This window comes from Siniperca chuatsi, linkage group LG1 (assembly GCF_020085105.1).
Source record: "Siniperca chuatsi isolate FFG_IHB_CAS linkage group LG1, ASM2008510v1, whole genome shotgun sequence".
Lineage (NCBI taxonomy): Eukaryota > Metazoa > Chordata > Actinopteri > Centrarchiformes > Sinipercidae > Siniperca > Siniperca chuatsi.
In genome coordinates, this window is record NC_058042.1 from 15183125 (window position 1) to 15207335 (window position 24211).

The following is a 24211-nucleotide window of genomic DNA, read 5'->3' on the forward strand; positions in this document are numbered from 1 at the left end:
TGTGTGTGTGAGTGCGCGTGCAGGGCCTTTATGAATCTTATGTCTTTAAATCAGTAGTAATATTTGTGAAATTATCTGTTGGAATTTTTAAAGGGTCAATTCACAAAAATGACAGAAAAACATATATTTTCACCTGTAGTGTTGTTTATGCAGCAGGCTTTGAAATATCCAACTGACATTTCTGTGTTCACCCCAATACAATAAAGGTAAATGGAATTTAATTTGTGGTGCTCAACATTTTCATAGGGTTTATGTCTTCTGTAGAATGTAGTTCCAAAGAAAACTGTTAACTCTGAGGTTTGTAGATTATCCAGAGTAACAGCAACCCTGTTTCTGAAAAGACATGTCACTGTTTTATTTAATTTTTAAGGTTAATTGTAATCGCATTCATTATCTGTTACAAACTCTATCAACCACAATGGATCAGCTTTGGACTTTATTGTGTAATCCATGCTGAGGTGAAAATAGCTTTCATTATCATATAAACTAAATTAAATGTGTAAGTTAAGTCACATAACGAGGAAGATTCCTTTTAAAGTGCTTCAGCCTCAGATGTCAGGTGGAGGCCAGCACTGCCACTAAGTGGCCATGTATTAACATTACAGCTCCAAGGGTACAATCACAGATGGACAGGGTTGAAATCTGACACATTAAATCCACAAATGCCATAGAGAACCAGATTTAATCCCTTTGAAAGGCAACATTATTTCACCAACAGAGAATTGGTTCAAAAAAAGTAGTGACTTAAGCTCTGGCAATCAGGCCAAGATATATAGATATAGAAATATATATAGAAGAGGAATATTCACTTAGCTTTTTCATTGTAGAAAGGTTAAAATTACAAAAAGAAGGATAGCAGCCAATTTTATAACACAGTCAACATAGTGGGACCATTATGTACATTTCTATAAAATAATTATCATAGCTAATTACAGTATATGTTCTAATTATCACTGAATAAATTTGTTTTATCGCTGTCCAGTGTCAAATGCATTATGTTTGTTAAGTCATCCAATCTGTAACTTTTTTGTCTGGAATAATGTTTAGAACTGATATTGGAGTCATTATTGGACTTATTACTACTATTATTAATAAACATATACAGCTTTTATTGAACTCCAGGGGGATCTATTTTTGAATTGCACCTGCAAAGATTTTACCTAATGTGTTTGATTCTGGGAATTTTGTTCTTCTTACAAGTTTGGGCTGGGTCAGAAACTTTTTCTGATGTGGGCCAGTAAAGAAATGTATTTCATCTGAAAACACATTCTCTTTTGCAGTAATGATGGCTGGTGGTTAAGAGGCAGGAGAGCAGAGGTGTATGGAAACAACAAACAGAACAGAATAGTTACAACTGGGTAAAGTCACATGACAAAACACCTAGTTTAAATTTGTGTTGTGTAAAAACTGTAAACTGTAGGTGTGTTGTCAATAGCATTTATTTCATTAGTTTTATTATAGGTTGATGGCTTTTGTACTAATACTTTTCAGGAAGTCCCACTGGCCTGAAATGGTTGGAATCTCTTCTCTCCCGCCCCCACTGGTTTGCCTTTTGATCATCAGCACAGTCCTCGGCACCATGACCCATTTCTGCCTGCAACCACTCTCTGGCATTACTGAAATGGGAAAATAGACAATGAATATCAGCCCGAGCTCATGACAAAACAAGTACTTTTCAAAACCTAGGTACAAAGTGCTGTAAAAGGAAACCCTTTAAATTAGAGGGGCATAATATATCAAATTAATAAATAAATGATTGATAAATGAAAGATATAGAACAATTTCAGTAAAAGCAAGGATATGGTATTCTGAACTAGCGTGGTCTAGACAGGTTTTATTAGCTTAGGCAGGAATACAGATCATTGCAATAGTTCTAATTGTAAATTAGCATTACGTCAGTAATAAGCTGCAGGAAGCAGGACTGTACCACTGATTTCACATTATTTCAAAGATAGTGTTAGAGGATACTGAACTAAGATTTGACAAAATTAGGCTGTGTGAAGAGTCTGGACCTGTAATGATCACCAAATGTATCAATATTTCACTAAGGAGGTTTTGAGATGGAGCCTCATTAAGGTAGGCCTGCAGGTCAGGTGATGTTATTGTAACCAAATGATACATAGATCTGGTTGTCATCTGCATAGAAATAACAACAGCTATAATACCTTTGAACTATGTATGAGCTCAGGGCTTGACAGTAACGGTTGCCAGATTTGCGTTTATTCGCGTATGCGCAGAGGCATCTGTTTTAGAGACAATCACAAAGCAAATTAAGTTGTTTGACTGTGGGGTGAAAAGTTTGACTAACTCATCAACATCACAAACAAATGCTGGTATTTTGTATACCGGGAATTGAGGGTGGACACGTTAACTGATAACACTTAAGATTCAAATTCTGTAAAGTATCAGATAAAACATAAACTTTGGTTAGGTTACTGTAATAAAGCTTTTAAACATTCTTTTATGTCACATTTTCATTATTAAGCTGATGTATAACTGAATAGTCTTCATCATAATTATTCAAAATATAAGGTGACTAAAAATGGCAACCATATTTACAGTTTTGGCAACCAAAAGCTGATGCCTGCGTCTTGAGACGCACTGGGCTGCTGGCAGAAAGCAGGAAGCAGGAAGTCAGGGCACGTTCATCCCCGACAAAGTGGAGCAAAACGTTTAATCAAACGTAAACGGCGGTGCATTGAACACCCTGTTGTGCACTGCCTTTTTAATACGGTCCGGTTTATATACATGTGGCTCAGACTTTCCCCCACGGATGTATTATTTAGAGCCCAGAAGGCCGTGTGAAACCACAAGTCAACGCTGCATTTCATTAGTCGTTCAACATGTCCTCGTTGACCTCCCCTCAGCACTAGCACTTTAGTCTGTAAAACTGAAGTGAACTTGGTGAGATCGACCCTCGCAGGGCTGAGGGAGCCACCCACAATGCATTGCAGTTATGCATTTGGTGCAAGAAAATACATCCATGGTTAGGAGGCAGTAATGTACACTCCTATTGCCTAGTTAGCGGATAGTTTCTTAAGAAAATTTTATTTATAGCTTGATATTTTACTGAAAAATGTTATATAATTAATTGCAGTTAATATTTACTTGGATTGTGGTACTGTTCAGCTTGTGTGATTTTTTTTATTTATTCCCAACATTATCTGTAAACACATGGGAAAATTGCTGTTTTGCAAGATATAAACCCATAGCAATAAGTTAATTATGGTAATCATGATACAGATCACAAACAGATCAGAAACCAATGCAGCTAATTACAAAGTGCCTACATATTGCAGTAATCCCCAGAAGACGACTTTTACCTCATTGAAATGGATCCGCAGGTATTTCTGTTGATGTGTGAAAAGCCTACAACTGGCAGCCGGTCCCTGATAGTTTGGGCTGAAAGTGTACAAGGGCAGGTGCGTTCCATTTAAATCCCCTGCTTGTTATTGTCAAATGAGGGGCTATTTATGATGACAAAGGACAGAACAAGTCCTGACGTGTAGCCAGAAGGAGCCTACCTGTTTAACTTAATTATACCAACCACAACTTTTTCACACTCTGTAAACACTGTTGTAGCCTATTAAATACAGTATTTTTTTTTATTCACGTGTGTGTTTAACTTTTGTGTTTTCTTCTATCATTGAGGAAACTTTTAGTATGACTGGAATTGTTTTTCCATCATGCTTTTTGTTTCCATATTTAGTTAATCTGTTCCCCTCCACTAAGCTGCAGATGCCTTTCAGTATCCATGATATTCCGGCATCATTGCTAGCTCGCTAGTACCATCTACTGGCTTTTGGGTAAAGCACAGCACACATTTTATTTGACATTTGTTGACACAGTCATTAGTACAATTATTCAGTCATCATATAGATCCCCCATCATCTCTCAGGCACAGGGGTTTAAGAGCCTACTCTGCATCCATATCCCTCCTGATGGGATTACAGAACAGTTTTTGACTGACTCACTAATGTAGAGTTTGAAAGCTTTTTGTTTGTTAGATTTCAGATTTTTACACATCATGTTGTCCATTCCAAATTGTGTTTTCTTTGGGCGTTGTTTTTCTTTAATGAATAATATCATCTAAGCATGTTTTCATTTATCATCCCTTCATTTAATGGCCTAACCTCTTCCCCAGCTTCCCTCTCAATACCTGAGGTTGATTAATTTACCACTTTTCATTGGCCTTGTGTGAGCACTTCATTATCCCGTCACACTTTTAATGCTGTTTCAAACCTTTTATTAAAATAAAGATGGTAAAAAGGATATGTTGACATTACATTAGAATTATATTGTTCATTTGTTTTAAGAAAATAAGGGTATTAGGGCTTAATTAAAGACAAAAACAACATGATAAGATGCAGTTTCTTTTTTGCTGTGTACTGACAATTTGTGCTGTGCTGTACCTCCAAAGCAGTAGTAAACTAGTGCTGATGGACCTGAATATCACAGGTCCTGGAAAGAAGTGCTGGTGCAGCTGCAGCCAAAAGGAGGAGAATAACAGAATTTATAGAAAAACAAAAACAATCAGTAGTAACACCTTAGAAACTTTATAATCTAGACACATTGCTGCTGTGATGTTGTTCAGATGACAAAATTTTACTGCTAGCATGGAAAGATATATGTTTTAGGATTATTTTGTGTATTTCCCTTATTTCTTCCACAGAAACAGGCACAAGACCTTAATTTCGATCTCTTTAACCGTCAACATTTTACTAAACATTTGAAAACATGGAGATAATTCATTTGTATGTGAATTCATCAATATTAAACCATTTTTGTTATGGTACAACTGTGTAACTGTTGTTTTTCTTCATGTTTCTGAACTTATATTTTCAGGAGCTCTCTAGAAGGCTTAATGAAACCAATTTATTGATATTTATGGATTTATGCTTGCCACATATCATGAGCTCCTGATCAGGAAGTGATGGGCGTTTTGTTTAATCAATATTTATGCTTACATGCTTAAAACATTAACCACTGTCATGAGTCAGTATATTGAATATTTTCATTGATCTGAGTAATTGGAGACCAAAAAGAGGTGACACTTCAAACCTTGAGTGACAGGAGAGCAGTACCAATGGGTATTGATAACTAGACTCAGGACAACCCAGGACAGGTACAGATGTCTAAAAGGGGGGTTCCTGAACTCAGGAACATCCTGACAAATAAACCCTGTATTGTCTTTTAAGAATAAATGGAAAATCAGTTTTTACAAACCCACATTTTACTATGTTTATTGACTACATTATATTAGACTGATTTTGTTACTTGGTTTATGGTAAACCCTTCCTAATAGCTAAGTGATGATAAATACTATTCTTTTAATTTTATGTTGTATTCAGTACTTTCACAAGAGGGCACTCTGTTATTGCCAGAGCTGTTGAAATCGAAACAAAGCTGTTATAAAACGTAGAAGTTTATTGAGTTAAAGAACAAAACATAGCTTGATATCAGAGCCTGTTTGTTTACTTTACTGTGTTGATTGAACCAGAATAAAAAAACAAGCTGCTCTTATATAAAGGCTAAGTTGCTCTGTGGAACACCCGCTCATTGGCCATTACACAGATGACTGCAGCTGTGAACAAAGTCCACAAAAAATGTACTTTAAAATAACTTTGCTCATTCTGCATATTTTATTTTAACAAAGACCTTTATTGCCCCTAGGGAAAATTTCAATTTTAAACAGTGAACATGTGTACATACATACTGTACATCAAACATATTTTGACAAATGCAATGTGAAAACATCACAGTGCTATAATAGTTGTTTCTTGAGCAGATAAATGCATCCTAGATGTATTGTGCCTATATCCTTCAATCTTCTACAAACCTTTTATTCTGTCATTTGAATATCTAATACACTGCAGAATTTGAGGTTGGTTATTCTGTCACTCTTCTTATATTTTATGTGATAATGGAAATCTTTAGCTCATAGAAATCTCTGGGCTGTTTCAAATCTTTCCAAAAATGTTTATAAAAAATATTAGGTTGGGGGAATGGATGAATACTTGTAGCTTTTGTATAGACAACAAAAAAGTGACATATCAAAACTAGACAACATTTTGGTAATTCAGTACAAAAATCCAGTTTTGTTGGACCCAAGGACATTGTGTAAGAAGGAACACATTTTTAAACTATAATGGCACACAATAATGCAAATCACCACTATAATCACAAAAAAATTCATTGTGTGTCGTCATATAACCTGCTTTTCAAAAACACCTTGCACCCTCTGGTCCTTCTTTGAACAGCTGCTTTTAAGGCCTAACGATTTATACAATGTCAGATCCTTAATGCCATGCAGAGCTGTTGAAATTTCGAAATGTTTGTTCACCATCATTTAAATTATAATATAATAATAATTTAATAGTATTTTTAGAGAAAGACCATGCACTACATACAATACATCATCTCACTGATTGATATCAATGTTGCTATCATTATATGTACCTGTTTTTCTTGTATAGAAGGGTCAGTGGTTTGTGTTCATTGGTACTTTAGTTCAAGCATATTTCATGTAGCAACTCTGAATAAACATGTGTCATGAATGAGCGCACATTAATATCCATTATGACCATTCACTAACCCACCGAAACTGCAGCTTGATTGACAGCACTGACCTGTCTGTACTCTCTAAGCCTCTTATCACACCCTCACTGAAACTGCTCTTTGTGCAGCTGTGATGTTGTACAAGCTCCCTGAGCTTTTAACAGTGATTTTATTTTCACCAGAGAACAATCTCTTATCTGACATTTTTCACTTGACAGTTGAAATACCTCTGCATTTGCATGATTTTTCTTTCAACAGTTCATTACAGGTCATATATTATTAGATTTCTTGGTTCATTGTAGATCCCACAGTTTCCAAAACCACAAACCATTTTGGTGAACTGGATCATGGAGAATGCTTAATGTTAAAGATTTAATATTAAAGGGGAGATTTTAAACTTTGGTAAGATTTATATTTGCAGATACTACCATACTTTAGCAAATTAATATTATAAAGCACAGCTCTGCAGTGGAACAGTGGACATTAGTGTACATTTTCTCTCCAAATAGACATATTTCAGATCATATATCATACATATACCACATTTGTGAAACATGACAAACAGACTCGTAAAGGTAGGTGGATAAATATTTTTAATATAATTGTCAATGACTCATGGCACTACAAAGCACCGCACACTTCACTGAAAGAGTTGCATTTCACTGAACCAGAGTTATCATTTAGCTAATTCACATTCTTCAACAATAGAAGAAAGGAAATCTTTCTTCTGTTGTTGTGCTGATTGTGTTTAATTGAAAATCATGCTTATATATTCTTACCACTGCAAGTTCATTGTACTGTATTTGCACAAATGTGTTAACTGTCTTTTATTTCCTCATTCATCAGGAGCATGGACAGAAGGGTGAGACAGGTCAAAGGTTATCTTTCATATTGTCTTTCTGGGTCTGACATGCGCAATGTGCAATTTATTGATGGGATAAACACTGACTGTCCAAGAAGAAGGGATGCAATTCTACTAATTTGTCAGTGTTTAAACAAATGCAGAAGGTCCTGGAGGAAGATGTAATGACACAAAAAAACAAATTATTTGGGCTTTAAATGTCTTCATCTGGTTTAAAGATGGCAATGATCAACAACATGAGTAACACCATATTGAGCATCTAAGCTTAACAATGTTATATAAAATCATATATGTGCTTATATTTGTTGGACCACGTGTTTGTTGTGTAGCTCAAACTTGTGTCATTTGGCCCATAAATATGCTGTAACAATACAGCACATTATTCCCAAGGCTGCAGTGCACTAGCTCAGCTGCTTTAATGCTTATGACAATAATGGTGTTGATTGCGATATAATGGCTCTAAAATTACCTAGACTCTGTGAGTGCTCATGACCCTCTCTTTTATAGTTTCAAATAAAACAGCATCCCACACACTGAGCAAATCTTTGTGAAGAAATTATGCAATGTCACTGAAAACCCCTGGAGGATTAAAGCATGGCTCGAGCTGTGTTGATGAATGTGTTGTTTTGAGCTCAGAGAAGACTCTGTGACAGGCTAATAAATATTCATCCCAAAGATGGTGTGAGAAAAAGGGAGGGGATGAGGAAGAGAGCTGATGCAATGAGAAGTTTGAGACAGGAAAAGCTGTTTTTGTCTAATGTCTGATACACAGAGAGAGCATAATTTTTCAGGAATGACTGCACTGTGTATGCAATAGATTAAATAGATTCCATACCTGCCATAAGGAAGCAAGGCTATAACTTGTGTGCTACACAAGAGAGGTCTCAGACAGAAATCTGAGTGGTAGAACAAAGGAACAAAGGTGTAAATGAGACTCAACATAGCAGAGCACTGAGCTGGTAGTGAGCTGTAAAAGACAGAAATCCAAGTTAGGGATGGGGCAAATTGAAAAATGTTTTCTTTCCCTGAAATCATCTTTTACTGTTTGTAGGTTTGTCAGGTAAAGTTGTTTACTCAGAGATGAAGAGATATTAAGGATGTTTCTATGGTCTAATGGGGTGATTAATCAAACCCAACGTAATACTTCCTACAGTTGTTTTTATCTATATTTGTAGCAAGAAGAAGGCTGTTACAGTATAAATAAGAATTAAGCTTTGTGTCATATTCCAGATCTTATTTAGCAAGCTATTTACAATGCAATTCATGGAAGATAGATAAGTCAAGTCACATCAATTTTATTTATATTGCCCAAAATCATAAATCACAAATTTGCCTAAAAGCAGTTTACAATCTGTACCACATGTGACACCCTCTATTCTTAGACCCTCAGTTCATGTAAGTAAAAACTCTCCCAAATAACCCTCTAATGGGAAAAATGCAGAAACCACAGGAATAACTAAATGGATCCCTCTTCGATGGCATGCAGACATGCAATAGATGTTGTATGGAGTAGATAGATGATAGATTTTGTTGCAATACAATCAATTCAGTTATCAGCTGACCATAATTTTCAAGAGTTTCAGGAGCAGGACCGTACCTCAATCACACCGCTTCTGGCATTTCCATAAATACCCACCTAAACCATCTCCTCCTGATTTGCTCTTGTATTCTGCGCCCCTCCCTCCCACCCCTTTCTTTCTCTTATTTTACCCCTCCTTGCTACTCCCCACGAAGCTTCCCCACACAAAGCAATAGACAGAAGAAGTACAAGAGTTCAAGCTTCACTCATAATCTTTTGTTTTCGTCAATAAATCACTTAAACGCATCTGTTGATGGTGTGGTCCTAGTGAATAAACGTATAAGCTAGTTCTGTGAATTGTACACAAGAGCTAATTGCCTTATATAATACTATCCTGAAGAAAACACAAGATAAAGCGTTGGTTCATCCAAATCACACACACAAACACAGTAACACAGATAGTTTTGGTTTCATGTTTCAACTTTCTCAGTGCCTCAGTTCTTCCATACCTGCAAAAACTGATAATTCCCATGTTGCGCAACAACAAACAGTAGTACAGAAACACAGCATCAAATACAACACTATGAGATGAAGAAGAATTTCTGTCCAACTCTATAGAAGTCCTTTTGTGCGCCCATTTAGGTATTTACCACATAACTGTATAGTAAGTGCAATTCAAAGTAAAAAAAATGCTAGGAAATGTTTTTGAAAGTACTTCCTTGCAATTCTCAAAACTCCTGTGTGCCTTTATATTCATCATCATTCATATGTTAATAACATGTTGTTTATTGTTACATAATCCCATTTCTTTTAGCTGCTAGTGAAACACTACATGCACATTGTAGGTTTAGTTATATAAGTCAAATGTTAATAACATCCATCCATAAACAGGTTTTAAAAAGTATTAAAATGACCACTGACTCTGACCCTGGTCTATCTTATATATTTAACAGCCTACAGTATCGGATGGGAGCAATGTTCTCCCCTATCAGCATCCAGATGACTGCCACTGATTGATGTGTAACACTAGAGACCGCCAGTGAGCCATGTTACACGCGTGGCTCTGAGCGAACGTGAATGGTTTAGTAAATGTGCCTTAGCGACTGTATAGGCCTATTGGCTGTAATGACATGCTGGTCATAATGAAAGCACACAGGCTGTTCATGACACTGACACTAATGAAAAGGCTTGATAGAGGCTCAACACGGGAGCGAGAGTTAAAACGTAGGCTACAACTTCGGTGTGCGTAAAAAGGCATCTCTATGCGCAGAGATTCTCACATGAATCCAGTGGATTATTGGTTCCATAGTGAAACATACATGTGTAAGGATGATTGATGATCTTGACTGATAGTGAAAAACATTAATTCATGTCATTACTGGTGACATTACCAGCGATTTCTCTATACTTCTGCTTTCACCTGCGCTCTTTTCATCTCACAGAGCAGCGGCAGGCTTCTATACTATACTGTATAGATGAATAGAATCTGCTGTCTGTCATAATTACAGCTGTTATCAAAAAGGGTGGCTACAACAAACCTGAAAGCAGTATTTCATGGCCATGAGCATAAATATGAGCGATAATGTAAAAATTCGAATTATGCATATAAATAACCCAATTTATTTCTGTTCAGATGTCATCATGAGCTGCTCATCAATGTGTAGTTTCGAAGTGAAACAAAATGTCTCAGTGTGTTGTGATGTTGAAGACGGGTACCTGTGATGAAATGATCAACAGCACTGAGGGCGCACGGATTCCTCGCCTCAGCCGAGTAGACGACCTCCTACAGACTTACTTCACGTCACCCCGCCCGTCTGCCTGCCGTCTCCTCCCTAAAACCTTTGCTGCGACCAGCTCTTAGAGCGACTCCGGGCTGAGAAAAGGAGAGACTGAGACTGAGAGAGGCAGAGGGAGAAAGTGAGCGAGCCAAAATACATTCAGACTTCCAACATCACCTAGACCACCTGCTCCAGCACAACAAGGGGAGGAGGACGCACAAGTGCAGGCGCGTCCATGCGTGCCAGCCGAACAAGACAATAAGCGGGCAAAGGACCACAAATCCAAAATTGGAATAAGAGTTTATCTTGAGAACTCTTTGGAAGAGAGCACAGCTTTGCTACAAGAACAAGACTGCCTAGATGAGTACATGGTAAGAAGAGCCATGCATCTCAACAGAGAAGAAGATAACAGCAAAGGTGAGCAAAAGATTTCAACGGCTATCGGTGGATGGGTTTATCCAGACTCTCTGTATAGTTAAAAGCTCTCGCGTTGGTTACCAGATGCCCTTGAGTGTATCATGTTGATGTCAAGTAGGCTAATGATGCAGAGAGTCATTCCAACAAGCTGACGGTTACTGCTGTGATGGTTCTGTTATTGCCTGTCTGCCTTTCACCAAAACGCACTGAAAAGCCTTGCATGGCAGCGAGGAGGGATGTTGCATACACCCAAGGTGGAAATGTAGTGACTGTCTGTGAGACAGCCACTTAAGCACTTGTTGTGCTCGATCTGGTCGTTTTCGCACGAGGTGACCTGAGCATAAATGCACAAGGTCATCCATGCTCGGTCATAGAGTGATGAGCAGCCCGCCGTATTTGTGTAGCTACGAGGTGCGTGTGCTTGTATTGTTGTCTGTAATTGAGTCGCCACGGATGTGTGTCCTCCGTTGTGGTCGGAGGGGAGAATTAGAGAACAGACGGTGTGTAATGATACAAACCTTGCATCTGGATAAGTAATGATGATGTCTCTGCCAGAGCCATCCAGGGTATTTTTTACTCTCAATCTTTGAACTGAGGTCGAGGTCACTGACTAACACCTGATGCTGAAGGAGATTTGCCTCTGAATGTCTGTCGACATGGCGCAGCCTGTGTCTTATTATGCTTTGTTAAAAAAACACCAATAGGACTTGTCTTGTGTCCGCCACACCCACATGGAGTAAGTTAAGCATCATTTTAATGATTGACATGCAGTATGTACAGTATGACCATCATCTGCAGTGTTTGACCTGTACAATTGTATTATATGTATTGCATGTAATGTTCAAAAAATATCCAACTGTAAATGCAAATATAAAATAAGTGAGATATCAGCAGTGCATTTCTGGCCAGAATTCCAGTTTTTGTAGTTAAAATAGTAAGTACACTACACCACACTGTAAGTGTTAGAACTCTCACTATAAACTCTCCTTTTCCCACATCTGAGCAGCATGCTGATAATGATGTGGTATTGCTGGCAAGGGAATACGCAACATGGAATACAACATTTCATTTTTTTATGTGCAGCTGTCAAGCTTTATGGGCGACTAATATCTTTGTTTTTACCAGCTGTAAAGCATGCTGTTTAGTGAGGAGTTCCCCATGTGGTGAGTGGCGGCCTGCACAGTGCCACACTGCATCGTTCCCTCATCCAAAATGTCTTACGACCATATTGCCAGATATGGTTTCGCTAGGGATAAAAGATGATTCACCATTTGCAACTAGAAGTGATTTCATGATTACATGATAGACGTGTGTGTGTAAGAGAGAGAGAGTGTGAGTGTTTGTGCATCTGACAGTGAGAGGGAATGTGTGAGAGAGAGGTGTGCAAGTCAAAAAGCACTGATGAAAAGGTGAAATATAACAGCAGAACTCAGTCATACTGAAGCACAGGACCTTATATTGATGTAAAAGTTTTCTATAAAAGTAACTTTGATGTTTTCTACCAATGAAAACAAAATAAACAACATTAGTGACAACAGTGCTACTACTACTGATAATAATAACAATAAATATATGGATAGATATAGTACTTTATTAGTCACAATGGAAAATTGCAGCATTACATCAGCCAATAATAATAATAATAATAATAACAATAATAATAGAAATTCCAGGCACTCAATTCAATTAAATACATTTATACATCCCCAGTGGGTTAAAAAGTAGAGCAAAAACTTAATAAAATATACAGGACTAACTAATGCAGTAAATAATTAAAATGCATAATGTTCAAAAGTGCTGCATGTTGATATTTTTATGATTTACAAATGATCCACATTCAAGCAAATAGTTTAGAAAACAGTACCATACTCTGGTAAATCTTATTGGCATGTTTATTTCATCAAGTAAATATCTTTCATCAAACTGTCTTAATGATGAAACAAAAACAAACAGTAATGGTGAAAAACTCTGAGCCAAGAAGAAGCAAGCTGACGGTTTCTATCCATCTTTAAGCTGTAAATCTGTAACTCTGACCAACTGCTATTCAACAGTGTAACTTACTGTATGTGACATATCAAAGATGCCTGAAGTTGTTTAATGTTCTGTAAGGCTATAGCCCATTTTACCACTCAACTAAAACAGATAGTGTTTTATGCTTATAGCCTGCCTACTGTGTCAAAATGAATCAGAGCAATAGCTCAGATTCATTCCCAAAAAATTTATAGCCCAGCCTCCAGCTTTAATTGTCATGTTGCATTACCCTGGATGGTCTAGACAATGCAGAAATACATTTAACACAGAGACAGTCTATTTCAAGATTAATTTTAGGAAAGCATAAAGTGTTTGTTTGCTAAAGCATTTGTAATTTATGTCAATCACAAAAGTGACTGTTCATCCGGAAGCCTATGAAAATATGAATCTGCAGGTTAACATTAACTCTCTTGTGAAGTTGAGCTGTGACGTGAGCTAAACAGGAAGATGTCAGTCAAATTTGAGAATAGTCAAAAACAAATAAATACAAATAAATAAATAAATGCAAAAATGTGTTATTTTATAGCACCTGTCTGCTCAAAAACTCCAAACATCAACTCTCTTGCAAATTGTACTTACCTTTGAAGTGATAAATTCAGAATAAAAAGTAATCAATATGCCTGAGCAGCACTTAGTTTGATGTTATTAGTTATCATGTGCTTTGAAACTATGCAGCAGGATCCATTGGCCAGGGCATCTCTATATACTGTATATTGGGTGGCTCATGGTGTAGTGACAAGCATTATTGCCTCACAGCACGAATAGGGATGCATCGACCCAACTTTTCTCTCCTGATATTGATTTGGATACCTCAACTCAGGGTATCTTCCAATACCGAGTACCAGTTTAATACCAGTGCTTTTTTGCAAATTTAAAATCTGTGTACTGTGTGATACTCATTGGGCTGATTTTTATGTAAAGTAACATGATGCCAGGGATTGCTCTGTCAATAAAAACTGAGTCGCCGTGTAAGAATTTTATGACATTGACAGAAAAACAGTTTTTAACATGGATCGGAGGTGCAGGAGATGCAGGTTATTTTAATTGGGGATTCTTAATTGCCCGCAGGTGTGAATGTGTGTAAATAGTTCTCTGCTTGTTTGTATGTGTTAACTCTGTGATAGACTGACAGCCCGTTCAAATTATATCCTGCCTCTTGCCCAGTGTGAACTGGGAGAGGCTCCAGCCCCCTCGCTACCCTACAGGATGAGCAGGTTAGAAGGTGGAAGGATTTCTGTAGAGCAATTTAGTTTCAAGTTTTTCTGTATGTGTGGCTTGAATTTGGGTTCTCGCATTTTTTGTTTATTTTGCAAATATTTAATTTATTTTACGGTTGCTAAACTGTAATGTTATTAAAACTTTTAAGACCTTAGCCTTTAATGTCATCAGGATACAATATCTGGAGCTGCCACACAATGAATCAGAATACAGAAAAAGACGATAAATCTAACTGTTGGCAACTTTTCATGCCGTAATTACTTATTCTAGAAGTGTCAATACTACAACAGATTTACTTTCAGTGTTAATCAAAAAAAAGTATTCTGGTTGTATGTATTTGTGTTGATGTCAGTGATTGGGTTTAAACTTCGATGCCATAATGCAATGTAAGTTCTATAGCTTCGGAATAGAAGAGAATAATTTTCACAAATATTGATATTTGACTGTCCTAGTCTATGCAATAAGAATAGAATACATAACTCGCAATCTACAGGATGTTATTATGTATTTCTTTAGAAGAGCACAGTCAATTGTATCTCTAGGAAAATTTGTGATGAATGAGAGGAATGACATGGTGGAGAATAAGCAAACATACATTTCGTAGTGTTGTAGTATTCTGTAGTTGGTTTGTCGAGGTCTTTCTGCAGTGTTGTTGTAATCTCTCCAGAACAGGCCAGGTATAAATGTCAAGTGTCAAGTAGGCCTCAATGTAAGCTGCAAAAGAGAATCATTATTAATCCAGCACGTGAACAGTCAGAAATAGAGTAATATTAGTAGCATTCAGATTCAGAGGAAGACATTTAATTAATGCTATGGTTCAAAACTAATGGGCTGGAATCTTATTAGTGGTTTGAGACAAGTGGCAAGAGAGAAGAGAGAGACAGAGCAGTAATTAATAGAATCTCAAACAAAGGTATTTACATTCCCAGTTTAACCACACTGTTGGGAAGCAAGCCACTTAGATTTACGGACTCAAGGGACAAGACGGTGAGCCCATGAAAGGGGAAATATTGCTCTGTTCTACTTAACTGCTCACATATTTACAACCAAGGAGGAGTATGATATAAGATCACATCAAAATGATAGCTGAATAGAAAAGTCAGACAGGAGGGGGGCAATAAAAAGACACAATGTGTCACAGAAAGGGACAGAGACAGCTTTTGTGTTTGGTGATCAGGGCTAGACAAATAAATTCTTTCAGAAAACTGTCACATCGATTTCCCTCATGGTGTACAATTTCATATAAAAGAATCATAAAAAACAAGGCTTTATCTCTGATAAAGGCTTCATGCTGATACATGTCAGCAGATTTGTCAGTCCATTATTAGTAAATAAAATCACCAAAATGATCAAAATGTGAGGTGACTCTTGCTTTTTTATCTTTATTTTTTTTTATTTGTTTATGTCACAGAAATATTTGTGTTCATATTTAAACTAGAAGTTGACTGGCTTATACTGGAAGTAGTTAGACGCCATCTAGGACTGCTTCATTTTCTGTGTTATATTATTTTCTTCTGCCATTTATACTCCTCATACATATATGGGTTTCTCTGCCAACAAAATAACACAATAATTTAGCCAGGTACCTAAATTATTTAAATAATAAAACATGATCTGTATTTAAACCCCACCTTCAAAATAAAAAAATTAAAAAGTAAGTCTAAACCGAGTCTAAAGAAAAGCATGTGACTGTTAATGGTGTGAGAGGAAGTGCATTGTGGAAAAAGAACTGGAGGTTCAGAGTTATATTGGGCCATGATGCAGGATTTTTCTTTATGTCTGTAAATGTAATCAGAGGATGCCCAGATGAATGTAAAGTTTGTCTGAAGCATCCATGATAAAAAAAATGAGAAAGCCACTGACAAAAAAAAAAAGAGCCTTCATAGCTCATTGGGTCATATTGAGAATGTTCTCCAAGAAGAACAGCAATATCGGTTGTTTCAGCAAAAAGGACACGTTTGCGTTCAAGTGACAAAGCCCTCTAGTGTCCATAGTAATTTTGACAGGAGCAAAGGAGGAAGTCAGATATGATATTAAAGAGCAACGAAGTCGGTTTAGGGAGGAGGTCGGGGTGGATGGATGTATCAACAAAACATCAGACTTTAACACGGCAGATCTTTGTTTGTTTCCCGTTTCCAAATGACTGTATGACCACGATCGTTCCCGAACCATAACCAAGTGTTTATTATTGTAGCCATGATGATGAAGGTCCCCTAACATTAATGATGTAGTCATTTTAACCCAAACCATGGTCTTTCCCTAAACCTAAGCAAGTTCTTTTTGAGCCTAAACCTAACCAAACCTTAACGATAGCTTTATCAGATCATAAAAATTAGGTCATCCTGTTAATAGGGGCGTCAGATCCGAAAATGCATCTATGTGTCATTCTAGAGGACACAGTGTTATGGCGTTATGGCCTCTGCTGGCTGTGCTAGAGGATGGCACAATGAAGTTGTGGGTAGCTGTAAGCTTGAGGGTTAAGCTCACAGTTTCCAAGCAGGAGTGGGTGCTTCCTCAAAACGATCCCGTCTCTTCTGCCAGTATTGGGTCCAGAGATGTGGCTCGGCTAAAAGTACGCCATACTTGTCTCCAGATGGAAGCCCAGGAAAAAGCACAAAACAGACAAGCACAGTTCCAGTTCCAGCTGGAAATCAAAAGGCTGGAAACTGAAGTTGACAAGGCCGTAAGACTGCATCAGCTGGAGCTGGAGTCCAAGAAGGAGACTCCTGCGCCAACCACATCGGCTAATGCCACTGGTATGTCCTCCTCTTCCACCACCCTACCCTGTAGCTCATTTTACATAAGTAAGCACATTGCATTAGTACACACCTTCCATGAAACTGAATTTGATTCGTATTTTAGCACATTTGAACACATCGCTCCAGCTCTGCAGTGGCCACCTTAAGTCTGGCCTCTTTTACTGCAGAGCAAAAATCATGGGAAAGTACAAGAAGTCACAGCTGTGCTCCCTTTGGAGGACAGCCTAACGTATGATTCGGTTAAAGATGCAATCCTACACGCTTACCAATTGGTCCCTGACTCCTGTAGACAATAATTCAGAAATAATAAAAAAGCCCCAAATCAGATTTAAATCAGTTTGCCAGGGAAAAGGGAAGCCTGTTTGACAAGTGGAACACATCCTGCAAAGCAAATGACTTTAATTCTCTGTGAGAACTAATTCTGTTGGAGAAATTTAAGAAATGCCTGCCTGATCGCATTGGAGAGTCCATAAATGAACAGAAAGTGAACTCCCCTCCACTGCTGTGTTCGCCGACGAGTATGTGTTAATGCATAAGACAGCCTCTGTTAAAAAGTTTAAATGTACCATTTAAAATGTCTTGTGCTTCGATTATGTAAGTAATCTTCCTAAATTACGTAGCCCAAAGAAAGAGCACAAATATGGACGTCATTGCAACCTGTTTGGCACTGAAATGCAAAGAGCAGCAACAGCCTTCTCAGAGTGCGCAACAGCCGAAAGCCATCGGATTAATTAAAACCGAACTGTGCGTAAACACTGTTGATCTTTGTGATAGTGAAACTCCTGATGACTGTTTCAAGCCATTCGTTTTCGATGGATTACTGTTGTTAACAGCGAACCTGCAGATTAGTGTCCGGTGCGTAGTTTGGGCGACACCGGTGGCTCTCTGTAATTCTAACCCGTGCCTTACAGTTCTCAGAGCAGTCTGCTTGTGGTTGGCTTCATGCTGCGTGGCATTGAGATGGGTTACCCCAGGGCAGTTCATCACATGCATGTACAGTGAAAACTAATCACTGGAGTGTTGGATTCCCATCAGCGCACAGAGTTAGACAATTTAACACAGAAACCTTGTGATCTGTTTCCTTCTTGTGTAATCACACGTACCCAGTCACATAAAAATAATGGTGTTTCTCTATCTGACAGTGTGCTTATGCTAGCTTTGTCAGGGAAAGCTGAGATGAAGAACGAGACGAAGATCGCTGCCATGTCCTGCCATGAAAGTGTCGATGAGCTGGTACGCTCCACCAGCCCTGATACGCCAGTCCAAGCTTTTCAAACAGGTCCTCAATACTTTTAACATAGACCAAATAGTTTCCAGCACATATTATTTTGAAACACAAGGCACGTTATAATGGTGGCATCAGACATTAAAGTCGATACTACACAAATATTGCCTGGACACTGAAAAAAACTGGGATGAGGGAATCTCATCCAGGAATTCCCAGGATTTAGTTCCGCTGTTTTCTTAAAGTCTGAATCTTCTCTTGAGAAGAATGTATTAGATTATGTCAGTCATTTCTGTGACTGCTTGCATCACGCCCCTTCCCTTGCAAAAAAGTCTCTCTCTCCACCTCTCAGACAACGATGAAGTGTTATTACAACCGTTCTGCCGTTCACTGACATTTTCAGGCCGGTGTTACTGCCTATTCCTTTTTCAGCCCTCTGTTTTGTTTTTTCGTTTCTTTTATTTAAGAGCCAGGAAAACTTTGTTAAAATTCTGAGTTAGGAGTCGTCTTTTGGTTGAATTTATTTATTTGATATAAGCAGTACCCTCAGGCCATTTTTCCTTTGTAGTTCACCTCCTTTTTTTTTGGATTATTTGTAAATCTAAGGTACCTTCGACCAATCCATGGAATAAATAACTTGATTTTACCAAATCCATCTGATTTTATCTTGCTTCCCTGTCCCGTAGAGAGCTGGGTAGTAACTACTGACAACTACCTATTTGGTCATTTAGTTTGGAGGACTTATTCATCATATTCCATAAGTGGAAAAAGAAGGTGGTGCGTGCAATGGGGGAAAGTCCATGAAAAATTAAGTGATTGATGTAAGTCGATGAAAAAAAAAAGAATCCCTTGTTGCTTAGTGTTGTTGTTGTTGAGGGGATATATATTAGTGCAAATATTTGGATGCTGCTCATATCTTTTCAGAGCACATTATCTGTTCATATCCCAATAATCTATTCGTATTTGTTTATATCCCTATCCTAAACCTGTTTTAGGGAAGACAAACATGGCGAGTTAGTGTATGTGTATATTTGCTTGTGTTTGTGTGTATATTATATTTGATGTGTGGTTAGACACGCCTGTGCTCTTACATAACACTGTCACAGCAACATGTCCATGCTAAAGACAGCACCCTAATTGTTCTCTGCATTCGCCTTGCTTCTCTCTCTCCTCTCACTTGACCCCATTTGCCATCTTGTCTGGGTTTTACTTTGTGCCTCGCAGTTAAGTAGCCGAGCTCAAGGAAAGCAGACGGCCAGAGATGGCGGAGAAGATTTTGGAATCTGGATAATCTTGTATCAAGAAAGTAGCCTACCACTGTACTAGCAGTGTGGGTTGAAAATGTTACTGGCAGATATAGGGGGCTGGTAGAGATAGACATAAATAGATAATTGGAGACAGAGGCAGAGAGGAAGAGAGGGAGGCAGTCTAGATTTTGAGAGAATATCTGTTATGCCTCCAAGTAGTGAGTACTTTTGAAGAGGAAGCAAAAGAGAGAAATACACTATGTCTTTTAATCAGTGAACTCATTGAAGCAACACTGGTCTCCAGACACTGCACGTAGAGACGGTAAAGAGGAGAAAGACAGAGGAAAGAAAAATAAAAATCTGGATCTGCCTTTTTTTTAATACTGATTTATGTTTACGGATTTGGAGAAAGATGTTCTCCAAGCTCTTTTGTTTGGTAAAATGCTGACAACAATACATTACATTTAAGTATCTTTAAAAAGAGTTTGTTCAACTAAATATAATCTTTTCCAGTCTGAACAGTCTGATGTCTCGATAAGACTGATGGAGTGAGACAGAAGGATGCCTCCGTATAGAATTAACATACATGTCAGATTTATTTGAGCATTGACTCGAGCGTGTGATGCAAACAACACACCTTATTCCTGTTGTCACTAATGAACTGTCAAAACGCACTCAGATACTGTTCATGTCACATGTATTGCCAGCCACTTCTTTTCACCAGCTATGAGGTTGTAATGCATGCAGAGATTCAGGTTATCACTTCCAGATTCTCCTTAGCACAGGTGCCCCAACCAAACAGTAGGAGTCACTTGTACTATGACAAAGATGTAGCCCAGTATCCAATGGAATTACATCCATATTGGACAATTCCACACCTCATAATTGATGTCAAATGCAGACATTCAATGTCATTGCAGAAAGTAGTGGCCCCTTTATGTAGCGAGGTTCAAAGTAGGGGTGTCGAGGTCGGGGTCGTTGTGAGTTCACTTTTTATTAACTGTAACCATGACCTTTTCTAACCTTAACCAAATGCTTTAGTTGCCCAACCCTAACCAAACCTCAACCATAGTTTATTTACAATGCACAGACATTGTAGAAAGTGGGAACTTTAAAAACGTTGGCATTGGACATAAAAAAACTTTGTCATTAATCTGGGTTTTTTTAGAATCGTCCAATATCTATATTTTTGTCTGGCGATTGGGTTGCAAAGATGTGACCATCGAACACTGCCAGTTGATCGTTGGAGAACTACAGGCACTATAGCTTTGAGTTAAAGACATTTCTTTTTGGCCTCTGTGCCACCCGGGCACCCATCATGCTTTTCTAACAGCTGATTGAACAGTGAGGCTTCTTGGATAAGGGTTTCTTACAGGAACCTCTGATTGGCATTTAATGTTGATCTCTAAGCTAATGATAGAACAAAACCTGCCTGCAAACCCACTTTCAGCAACAGCAAACTTGAAGTGGTGATTACTTTATTTTCGTAGATATGTAGGATAGGATAGACAGATATTTATTGGGAATCCTGTCTCAACCCACAGTGGCTTTGTGTGACTCTGAAAGGCTCTCAGGATGAGTAAGGCAGAGGGCTATTTGTGGTTTGTACTCCTGCCCAGAATGGAGGCTTGAGAGAGGGAGCACTGTCGCATCGAGAGTAAGAGTGCAACTTGGCTCTCCCTGTATTATTGAACAGGACACAAAAATTAATTGTTTAAGTGGAGGATTGATGGCTGGCTGGAGGGCTGGCTGTAATGATGGATAGATGGATGGATGGATGGATGGATGGATGACAAAGAATATAACCCAGATACAAGACATGTGCACCTCACCTAGACTGAGAGAGGCGAACAGGATATTATAAGAACAGATATCAGCAGTCTAGCCAGGAACAGATGGTGAGACAGAGTTACGCACAGACAGGATCTTCCTGCCAATACAGGACTGACAGAAAATAGTGTCAGCATGTACATGCACAGACACATACATACACAGTCTTGGACTTGTAAAATGATCTCAAAGGCTACATTGCTGTCACTGACACACTCCCAACCCTTAATTTCCTCTCTCCTCTTTTGTTCTGTTTCCTCTCCTTTTAAATTCTCTGTTACTGTACCAACCCTCGTCTTCTTCCACTAACTCACTCCAGTTTTTAGTTTTTCTTTATTGTATCACTCTGAAATGCTATGATAATGCATTTGAATACTAACAAACACTGATGCCTGACTGATGCATTGCACTTTCATTTGATCCAGTTTTTCATTCCTGTTCCCAGCAAAAACATTTATGTTTGACAGGTAAATTATTCATTACAGGTTGCAGAGAGGCAATATAATTAAATAAGCTAATGCAAAGAAGCTCTCAGAGACTATTAAATGCAGCACAAATGTTTAGTTCACAGTTAATTAAGTTTATACTTTGTCTGATGCACATCAGACATCCTAACCTAAGCATCACCCAGGGGTAGAGCAGGCGCCGGCTTGTGTCCAGGTAGCATGTGGAGTCCTGTCATATTCAGGAGGTGTGGAGCCTGTAAGGAGAGCTGGTGTGTATATCTGATGTAGTCCACCTTGATGGATGGACACTCACCACACTGCTGGATCTGGCCCTCCCCCAAGAAATTCCCAGGTTTCACTTTTCTTGCACACTTTAACTCATTGTGTTCTGAAGAGACTCAGTAGGTATTTGCTTTTAAAAGATATACTTTCAGGTAGAGAGTACAATAAATGATTGACAAGTACTCTCCTTGGATGACACGCCAACATTAACCTTTCCTGCACCTGACTGGATAAATGTATCACTTGCTGGGCTGTCGAAGGTCTTTGCTTCTTCAGGGCAGATGTTCTAGGAATCTTTTGTCTTACATTATTCACCAGAATCGATTTCTGTTAAATCTGGGGTGAGATGCAGGTCATGCAGTTGCAGAAACATGCTTGATTAGCTGCAATATAAAGTTGAAGTGCCTATTGAAAGTCAGACCGAGTCACGTCATCACCCAAATCACTCCCCATAATTTGCTGTTTGATCTTCCCTCCAGCTACAGGGGTCGATAATTTCTCAGTCAATGTTTTTTCAGACTAATACAGTAAATATGTCTAACGACAACTACAACTATCGATTTAATCTATTGCTTATTTTTTGATTAATCAATTTATTGTTTAGTTTATAAAATGTCACAAAATAGTGACAAATGCCCAATGTGATGTCTTCAAGTCGCTTGTTTTGTCCAAACAACAGTATGATATTCAGTTTACAATGCTATAAAAATAATAGAAAAGCAGCAAATGTTCAAATTTGAGAAGCTGGAGAATTTGGAACTGGAGAATATTTGGCATTTATAGCCATGTTAGTGGCATTGCTCTAGGGATGGTAATGTTGGTCTATTGGCAGTGTTGCTGGATTGGGCTGCTTTTGATTTAAAATTGATGTAAAAATTGTTTGGACTCTGTACCATTTGGGCAGTTTGAACCAATAAAAAGTTGTTCTGCCCCTCCTCTCATTTGAGTAGTACTATTGAGACTGACAAGACACTGAGTTTCAGTTGGCTCAGCTCGACACGCAAACTGATAAGTGATGACCATCTAAACCAAATGTCATTTCAGTTTATTACAACTAACTTTTTTTCTATTCCAGTTATTATTCTGTCATAGCTGTGTGACTTGTGAAAGTGTACAATTGTTCATATTAGTGAAACCTTTTAATTTAACTAACTTTCCGAAAAATCTTTTATGACTCCTATTATTCATGAGTATAATTTGTTTGCCTAATTGACAAGTACTGTCAATTAATAGTAGTTTTTTTTTAAAACTCTTTTTGACAAGTACTATTTTTCTTTTTTTCGGGTTCTAGGCTCTGATTGGCTACTTTTTGTCAGTCCAATCTGGCAGCACTGTTTATTGATTGGTCCACTATTTTGGTCCAGACTGAAATATGTCTCAGCTGTACATCAACATGTTAGCAACAATGTCATTGTGAGCATGTTAGCATGCTAAAATTAACATTTAGCTCAAAGCACCGCTGTGTCTGGACATAACAGTCACTAGGATGTTTTGTAGTTCCATGTCATCATTATCAGTATATTGTTCTCATCACGCAGTCCAAACAATCACAATCATACACAGATCAAGTATTGACGTCAAACAATTATGTGTAGCATCTATATGTTATTATGTTAGAGAGTCTGTTTGTTCTTGCCGTTACACATGGCTGTAGAGTCTTAGTCTTGTCACTTGATAAATTACTTAAATGATAAATGATTATCAAAATTGTTACAGATTAATGTCTGTCGATCGACTATTGATCAAACAATGAATTGTTTCAGTGTTGCTAATATTTTGTCCTCTTCCCCCCCTTTGCCTTATCTGCCCGATCCTATCATGAAACAATCAGCTGATGTGGCTGAAGAATGCAAAAACCTCCCTTCCCTGCTGTTTAAGACAGAAGCACAATGTCTGACCTGACAATTCACACTTTGTAGTGTCTGAGAATTTGAGCGACTTCCCCCTGTCAACCTTCAGCTGCCAGTTTCACTCTGCTCTGAAGCCTGGCGATCCCGACTTTCGTTTCTCCCTCACTAATGAAAGCATTGGTCTGCGTT

The 24211-nt window shown here is 38.1% G+C and overlaps 2 protein-coding genes across 3 annotated transcripts in view; one reads left to right on the plus strand and one right to left on the minus strand.

Annotated features, from left to right (window-relative positions):
* Positions 1–1383: 1383 nt before the first annotated feature.
* Positions 1384–8262, minus strand: saa (serum amyloid A). Its single transcript, XM_044198745.1, has 4 exons — positions 8256–8262; positions 4895–4919; positions 3975–4021; positions 1384–1653 (listed from the first exon to the last, which is right to left on the minus strand). The coding sequence occupies exons 1-4, from the start codon at positions 8260–8262 to the stop codon at positions 1478–1480; spliced, it is 255 nt and encodes an 84-aa protein (XP_044054680.1). The 3' UTR covers positions 1384–1477.
* A 2535-nt stretch (positions 8263–10797) lies between these two features.
* The window catches only part of syt7b (synaptotagmin VIIb), a 100316-nt gene continuing 86902 nt past the window's right edge, over positions 10798–24211 (plus strand). The window contains exon 1 of one of the 2 annotated variants that reach the window (XM_044200774.1): positions 10798–11134. In XM_044200774.1, the coding sequence (XP_044056709.1) occupies positions 11086–11134 (49 nt within the window). In that variant the 5' untranslated portion in view covers positions 10798–11085. The remainder of the gene's footprint in view (positions 11135–24211) is intronic. The other variant, XM_044200782.1, reaches the window with a different exon arrangement.

Excerpts from the sequence above, each read along its gene's own strand:
- saa (XM_044198745.1), bottom strand. Across the intron at positions 4,022-4,894 it reads CATGATATGTGGCAAGCATA|TAAAAATCTGAAATCTAACA; the intron begins AATCCATAAATA and ends CAACATGATGTG. Across the intron at positions 1,654-3,974 it reads AGCTTTCAAACTCTACATTA|CTCGGGCTGATATTCATTGT; the intron begins GTGAGTCAGTCA and ends TTTTGTCATGAG.